This window comes from Cyprinodon variegatus, unplaced genomic scaffold (genome assembly GCF_000732505.1).
Source record: "Cyprinodon variegatus isolate N-32 unplaced genomic scaffold, C_variegatus-1.0 Scaffold749, whole genome shotgun sequence".
NCBI lineage: Eukaryota > Metazoa > Chordata > Actinopteri > Cyprinodontiformes > Cyprinodontidae > Cyprinodon > Cyprinodon variegatus.
The window spans coordinates 93,074-101,493 of record NW_015151202.1 but is presented as its reverse complement, the minus strand read 5'-3'; the positions used below and the strand labels follow the sequence as shown (position 1 = coordinate 101,493).

The window sequence follows — 8,420 nt, the reverse complement described above, 5'->3', positions numbered from 1 at the left end:
AAGTACAGGCTTTTTACCATCCTACCTTTTAAAAAAAAAAAACAATTTTGGGTTTTTATTATCCACAAGCCATTATCTTAAAAACAACAAAAAACAAAGACTATTTCCCTTTGTGTTTATTAGATCTACACTTCTATCACTTCCTGAACACTGGACCTTTTAATTAAATTACACCTGTTTGAGATTTAAATTGTATATCAAGTACAGAATATATAATCCACCTAAATAGCCAACTATGATACTAGCAAGCAGAATTTAAATGTAATTCACCTTAAATTGTACGCAGCACCAAATATAGCACTTAAGCAAAGTGTAAATACAGTGTTTTACATGGTAAAACTGGGACAATTATATTATTACATTATACAAATATATTATTAGTGATGCACCAATCCAATACCTGGATCAGATATCGGCTCTGACTAATCTGCTGGATCAGATATTTATTTATTTCTTTCCTTTTTCTGTTTATTTGTTGATAAATAATATAAAGCAGTGATCCCCAACCCCAGGGCCCCAGCCTGATACTGTTTTGTGTGTCATTGATACCATAAGAAGGCAATAAATTACTTCCATTATATCGGGCAGATTTATTTTTTATTCTAAATGGCTTGACAAATGACCTGTTTCTTTCCGTTTCATCCATCTTTGTATCAATTGACGTATGTTGCCCACAACACCATTGGTCATGTGGTGCAGTATGTGGTGCAGCAAAATACAAGGTTCCTGCTGATTGACTGCTATTGTGAGTAGTTAGCAGGTGGTTTCCATGCTAGTGGTTTTTGTGGTTTCTTATTTTACGATGACTATCTGCAGCTCCTCCAGAGTCATTTTGCTCCTCTTGCATGCTTCCCTGATGAATGTTCCTTTACCCTGCCAGTCAGTGTAAGCAAGTAATGATAGATTTGCATTTAATGGATTGAGCATAAATATTTCTGCAAGGCACTGTACTAATATGCACTGTGTTCTTGCCAGAAGTGGAATATGACTCACATATCAGGACAACCCAGATGCTTTTAAGGCTTTTTTCCCTAAATCATTCCTCTCAGACAAACAAACCTAACTAATCCCAGCAATATGTAACATACCTGAGCTTATGCTCCACTATAAAATTTAAAACTAAAAAAGCTCCTTCTGTTCTCTCCCAGGCCCTGCCTCCTACCACCATGGCTCTGAGCATCTACTGCACCTCTATCACTGTCTTCTTCATCCTTATCAAGCTGGCCAACTACCGGCTGCATATTATGTTCGATGAGGGTGAGGCAGTGGTCCGCAGCAGCCTCTCGGACCTCAGCAAGGCTCAGGAAAAGAAAAGCAATGCCTCAGACTCCTGCCAACCAGCCAGCATCAGGTATACGCAGAAAAAACAGATACCTATTCTACATCCATGCCTTTTTATTATCTGAGTGCCACAGACTGGAAGGGAATCCGGTCTTAAATCTTGGCACAAAATACATAGTTAGGCCTCAAACTTCATTCTACTCAATGTTTATCGTTATTTTTCCATCCTGTTCATTTTTTTCAATTAAATTAGCTCCATAATCACACTACCTCAGCTTCATTTCTAGAATCTCAGTGCAGTTTCTGGCATATTTGCAAACTAATTTTCATGATTTCCAGTCAGCCAGGCTGCTGAGACGTGCTCTCTCTGCAGAGGGCTTAATAAAGCGATATCCATCACTCCTTCCTCTCTGTATTACTCCGATATATTGAGATTTGATGAAAGAAGTTGAAACACAGATGGGTTTTATGCTTCAGCCTCTGTAAAAATCGTTCTGTTTTAGCTTTGAAAGCACGAGAGGAAAAAAACACATCACTTTCTGTAAAAGTGAAGCAGTGATTTATGAACTTCCACCTGAGTCCACATTGTCTCACTTCTTCCTGTTTCCCCGATTAGAAAGAGCAGCACTGTCCCAGACAGCGTTGCTATGACAACGCTGGCCCGCAAGCGTCCCAGCCCAGTGATCCAAGTGACAGTGAAGCAGACAGAAACCGACCCAGGACTGATCGGGGTGGTAAGATGGGCTATTTGAAATAAAAAACAAACCCTGTGCTGACCCGCCTCATGGCTACTAGAGGAATTTTAGCGAGTTTTTTTTGTCCCATTCTTCCTTCAGGACTGCTCAAAGTCAGACGAGGTGAAATCTGCAGAAGGTGACCGCCATCTTTCATCAGGTTTGAACACAAAGACCTTTACCTGTTACCTTTTAGAGGAGAAATCAGGTTTTTGCCAAGAAGATGTTCAATTAAAATATGCTTTGATCCTTCTGCACAAAAGAACTGGTTGTATTTTTTCTAGAAACATTCTAGGTTATTTGTTATTGTATATATTTAAAAAAATATTTTGTAAATGTGTTAGCTTTGTGAATTTCTAAGATTAATATCTGCACATTAACTTTTTCTTGATAATCATTTGTAGAAAATTATTTTAATTTAGTCTTTTCACAATAAAACATACAAAAAAAAAGATGTTTAACAGTAAGAAAAACCTCCAACACAACCAGGCTCAGTGTGAGCAGCCAACTGCCATGCAGACAGAGACAGACACACAGAAACAGCATAGAAATCACTGATCTATAAATATTTTTAATGTTTTAGTGTAGAATACCCCCATTTATGGCGCTTTCTGGGAAGGAAACAATTAAACGAAATTTATTTTTTTTTTACACTGGTGTAAACAAAATGACAAATAAAATCAGTCTAAGTCTAAGCAATTCAGGTCTTAGCCAGTTTTCATGTTCAAACGGATGAAAGAGAGCACATATTGATAGTAAGAGTAAAAACTAAACAGATGCATATCTAGCAAAGAAACAGGACTAAACACTGAAAAACAGGCCCAACTGTATCATCGATAATTGAAGTTGCTGACCCACCATCTAGGACATCATCATGGTTAAACAGAAAAACCCATACCATGTGTATCTGCTGTGATGAGAGAAAAGTACACACAAAATGAATAAAGTTAAGGTAACAAATAATGCCGAACCGGACAACAGAAACCCAATAAATATTAGTTACAACCTAATTTTTGATGTGGAGGATGAAGATGTTACCAATTTCTCTAGGTTTCTACAGTTTTTACCCTCACCATCCCCTTCACTCTGCGCTTTCAAAAGAAAAATCCCCCTCCTACATTGTGAGTGGCAGCAAAAAATAAAAAACGTGTGCCACTGTAAACACCCATGTTTAACTGCTTATGAAAATCTGTTCAACTATAAATAGAGAAATGCTTCAGATTGTTTTGATAAATGGATTTAGTTCTTGAGTTATTAGTTATATATAGTTAGTCATTCTATAAATTTTCCCCTCCACTAAATAAATCTACTTGAATTAAATGTTTGGCTTTTTCCTGTAAAAAACGATGCTACTGTAATAAAGCATCTATCTGCAACTGTGTCTATCATAATACATGTAGCAAGAAATCCAATTAACTTTAAGGATTTACCTGGCAGTATTCCCCACTTTTTAAGTGTGTTTTGGGTCGGAGTGAATAACAGGGAGTTTCTAACATATATCATGTTAGAAAAATAAATTACTTTGTCTTTCTTTGGCACCAATGTCCCTAAGATTACGAACATGTGATGACAGATCAGAATTTCATTAAACTTAGGTGAATGAATTGCACAAACATAGAACTAAAAGGACATGATGGATCAATGCCACCATATCCTATAAAACTGGCTAATGTCATCATAAAAGACCTGTTTCCATCAAGATAATGATGCAGAAGGACAGGTTTCATCAACATATTTTATTTGAAAAACCACTTTAGAAGTTTAGCCTTGAAACAGGGCAGTAGTACCTGCAAAGAAAGATGATTTGAGTGCATTGCATTTATCTCTGCTGGCAAAACAGATAGCCTATTGGAGATAATAAAGTTTATCTTGATCTTTACAGCTTTATGAGATCAAAGGATAAAAACATGTCTGGTTTTATTTTCCCAGCCGAAATGTAGCCTTGCTCATACAGCTTGTCTCACATGCTGATAAAAAAGACCCACCTTTACATCATTGAGAGCTGCTTTTAGATCTATCTGCATGTTATTAAAATAAGATAAAAATAAAAGATTTAATATCCATATTGAAGTGTTTACAGCGAACAGAATAGATGTGCTTTAATCAATGTTTTCTTTGTGTGTTTAATGTATTACAATGGAAAAAACAATTATGGAAACAGCAAAAATTAAACCAGTGTACTTCATTTCACAAAAAGGCTTTTATGCTTGGTCGAGGGTTTTCCTGATTTTTTAAGAAAAAAGAAAAAAGTGTGTTAAAGAAGAGATTGAAACATAATACAAATAAGTTTTGATGTAGTTAATATTTAACTTGCATAACTGATCAGCTGTTTCCGCTGCTGCAGTCCGGCACGGAATTCAAACCTTAGAACTGCATTTCTCTCTTGATGTTCCTGGTTTGCATAAACCATCACTAATACTAGCTGACATTATAAAAGTAAGTACTACTGCAGCACATTTAATAAAACCTCATTACTAATCTGTGGTCTCCACTAGTTTGCTACTTCTACTTCCTGTTTCTTACAGCCAAGCGTAACATCGACGTATGACGACATTATGCGGTCAATTCACTCATTAACCAAAGATTGAGGAAGGCTTTGTGGGGCCAAGTGGGTCAGATCCTTCAGTTCAAGGGGCTTGCTTTGAGTTGCTGACTTAATGATGCTCAAATCCAAGACGGATTAGGAGTGCAGAATGACTCGCTACAGGAGTGCTCAGTCGGGATTTATTCCCAAACCAGCAATAATGAAAAAAGCATTTACTTTTTGAACCAACAGGAAAATGTAACTACAAAAGTCACTGTCTAATTCTAAGATGGTCCACATAAAAATGTAAAAGATTGCACAGTGACATTACCGTAGAACTCATAGGCCCGGTTTATACAGTTTATCTGTTTAAAAAGGTGATTTTGGGGTGAGTTACACTTTAAACATTTATCTGTTTTTAAGCGATTTTCTTGAAGCCATCTTCAGAGGTCAGATCAACTCACATCAGCCTGACTTAAATTACACATTTTCTCATCATTTCCAGCTTTGTTAGGGACTACAAGAGATTAGCTTCTACTTTATGCTCTTATTGCAAAATAAAAAATATTCACTACTTATTCAATTTCCCTTTGGGATTAAAAAAGTTTTTTGAATTGAATTTAAAACATTTCTAAACACAAGTCAGTTACATTTATGCAAGAAATTATTAATGTGGATCTTTAGAAAAATATTTGTCAATATCTTGCTGATTAGTTGAAGGTTTTATTACATCACTTTGACCAGCAGGAAGTATTTTCGGAGTAGTTCTGTCCTCTAAGCCTCTCTTTTCCTCTTCCCTAATGGGCAGGTTTCTTTCTTAGACAATGCCGCCTCACAACTTCCCTTTCTGGAAACACATCACTGTTGTAAATTATGCTCTGTAAAACACAGTGAGATAGACAGTTAACCAGCTCACAGGCCCTGCTCACTGTTTCCAGTAAATGTATGACCAAATGCATTGGTAATTAGGAAGAGCTCAGTCAGCTGGCTTTGAAATAGGGAAACAAACACTCTGGTGCATTACATCAGATGGATGCATATTTGTTTAAAATGCTACAGTTTGTTTCTGATTTTAAAAAAAATCACTCATTCTACTTTCAAAGCATCATTCTCCTGGAAACGCTCAATCATCACCATACATTTTGTTACAATTTAAGTTTCACTTGCATGGTGTAATTAAAAGCAAAGCACAGTGGAAAAATAAATAATGTACTTTTGTTCAAGACCAAAATTCTCTTGGCTGAAAACACCCTAGATATCTTAAACCATCTTGTTTGTGTTTTAAAACTCCACTTAAGTGCTGAGTAACGCAGAAAAGCCCACTGAGTGCTGCAAAGAGTATGGATGAATAAATGACTGAATAATGTCCAAAAGCATCACTGCAAATTCCTCTGTTTTTCCTTGAAATTGTTGCACTCATAGAAATTGCAGGATAAAAGTGGGCTGTAAAAGCTGATTTATTTTCCTTTAATTTTTAGGACATGCTGAGGAGCACGTTGTGGAAGGAGACTCACAGCCGCACCCTGAACTCTCCCCCGATGATTTTTCCAGCCCCAATCCGGAGCAGGACGCCCCGCTGCTGCAGGCCCAGCAGAGGTCCCCGGCTCGAACTGAAAGGGAAGAAACAGAGGTTACTGAAACTGGGGCTGATGTAGAAGAAGTCAGAAAACTTCAGAAACCTTTGAGAGTTAAAAGTGGAGATCAGTTGGAGGAGAATAGGTCTCCAGCAAAAAACTTTAAAAAGGACAGAAAAGAAGAAAAGGAATGTGAGGATAAAGATGATGCAGATAGGGAGACAGTGGATGAAGGGTTTCCCACTTCCAAAGGGAGTGAAGATGAGAGCGAGGAGGCCAGCGAAGGCCAAAAAGAAAACTCAGATGCCAACAACAACTCATTGGAGACCCAAAAGGATGAGCAGGATGAGCTCATAGAAATCCCAGACTCTCCTGTTCAGGTGGGCTGCGCTGCATAAGAAAGAGCCTCATGTTGTCGTATGAAGGAGAGTGAAACAAAAAAAGCAAAATTTCCCTTCTCTTTTTAATTCTAATTAGGCTGAGCTAGAGGAGGATGAAGAGGCCTACTGTTCTGATGAGATCGAGGTGGTTCTGGTTGATAACTCCAGCCCCGGTTCAGGACCAGCTCATCTGGACGACAGTGACACGGTGAAGATCATCATCACCATGAGCTGTGACCCTCAGACAGCGGCTCAGTTGGAGGAGAGCGTCAAGCAGAGCTTGCTGGAGAACGCAAAGGTCAGAAACCCATTTGACTCGTTTCTGCACTGAGTCTAAAGATCACGGTGGAGGAATGCATTTTTAAATTACGTCCGTAAAAACCTATAGATTCAATTTGCATTAGCTTTTAAAGTAGAATGTGTTTTTTTTTTTTTTTTTTAAATACCCTACCTTTTAATTCTTTCTCAAATAGCTTAACTTTAGTTGAAATTTACTTAAACATTCAGAATCGGAAAAAAGAGAGGAGAAAATTAGGATATAATTAAAGGTAATTTAAAAGTGGCTTTTATATGTAAACAAATTTATAATTTTAATACTAGATTTAATATAACCCTCTAATACTGAGCCATATCTTAAATCTAAATGCACTTCATTATGGGTGGGTCATGCCTTTCCAGACCACAATCCAAATTTTAGGAGATTTTTTTCAAATTCATTTTGCAGATCACTTTGCTGATAACAAATGATTTTTATGTGTCAAGCACAAATTTCTAAACTGTCATTAAATAAAGCATAGATTCATGTGAGGGGGTTTGATCCATTTAAGGCTTCTTGCATGTGACATTTCCCTGTTTGTCTCCTGCAAGGCTCAAAAGGATGCAGGAGAATGTCACATCAAGATCCCTGTCATCACCTTCGATTCCCCGGAGGAGGAGTGGCAACAGGAGCAGATGGAAGGAGAGGAGGCAACCGGCTTGGAGAATGTCCCCACACCCAGACAGCAGCATCAGATCACCAGCCAAAGTGAAGAGTTTCACTTATGTAGAGAAACCATCAGTTCTGAATCCAACACGCTGGAAGGCGCCGATCTGGAGCAGGAGCAGCGGGGGCTGCTGGTGAACGAGGACAGTACGCCGAGCCCGCAGCTGACAAACGACAACAGCTCGTCAGGCATCGATGTCCACTCCCATCCTGATGACACGGACCCTCTGGAGCCTATTGTGGACTCGCAAGGATTCCTGCGTCTGCCTCCGACGGTCGGTCGCTATGGACCGGGCGGAAGGACCCACATCCGGGGCCTGAGCATGGACAGCGGGAAAGATGCCGTCCTCCTCTCAGACCGCTCCCATAACACGGTATGTTAAACCTCTCTTCTTCCTCTGTTTATGTCCTCATCGATCTGTAAAAACAGCATTCATTATCTCACATTTTTGCAGACCACAATGACCAGCTCCAAATCCGACCTGGAGGCAAAGGAAGGCCAGATTCCCAATGAATCCAACTTCTTGGAGTTTGTTTCATTATTAGGTTCCCTGAGTATGAAAGGGGGAGGGAGGAGCACCCAGGAGGAGGAGGAGAAGGAGGGCAAACCAAAAGTGGAGGAAGAAGAAGGTTAAAACGCCTAATAAAGCATTTACAATCAGCTGCAGATTTTCCTCCAATTACTTATAAAGGAAACGTCTAATAAAAGTATTTCTTTGTATTGCCTGGGATGATCTCCTTTTATATCGTTCTCAGAAAATCAGAGTGCAACTCCTGGTCCAACAACTACAGATACCAGCACCGAGAACAAATCAGAGCGACCCAAGCCACCCACCAGTCTCCCAACTAACCCACTTCAAGCTATAAAACCTACGCACATCCCAATAGTCTCTCCTGACAGGTAAGCCCTTCTTTAAAGTGACTCTTTAAGTGTAAAAATACCAG

The 8,420-nt window shown here is 38.8% G+C and overlaps 1 protein-coding gene across 1 annotated transcript in view; it reads left to right on the top strand.

The window, feature by feature from the left end:
* Positions 1-8,420, top strand: part of pcnxl2 (pecanex-like 2 (Drosophila)) — a 45,144-nt gene that overhangs the window by 3,306 nt on the left and 33,418 nt on the right. The window contains exons 2-9 of the mRNA XM_015395610.1: positions 1,149-1,351; positions 1,898-2,015; positions 2,118-2,175; positions 6,018-6,493; positions 6,591-6,791; positions 7,361-7,849; positions 7,931-8,105; positions 8,232-8,376. Coding sequence (XP_015251096.1) covers positions 1,149-1,351; positions 1,898-2,015; positions 2,118-2,175; positions 6,018-6,493; positions 6,591-6,791; positions 7,361-7,849; positions 7,931-8,105; positions 8,232-8,376 — 1,865 coding nt within the window. The remainder of the gene's footprint in view (positions 1-1,148; positions 1,352-1,897; positions 2,016-2,117; positions 2,176-6,017; positions 6,494-6,590; positions 6,792-7,360; positions 7,850-7,930; positions 8,106-8,231; positions 8,377-8,420) is intronic.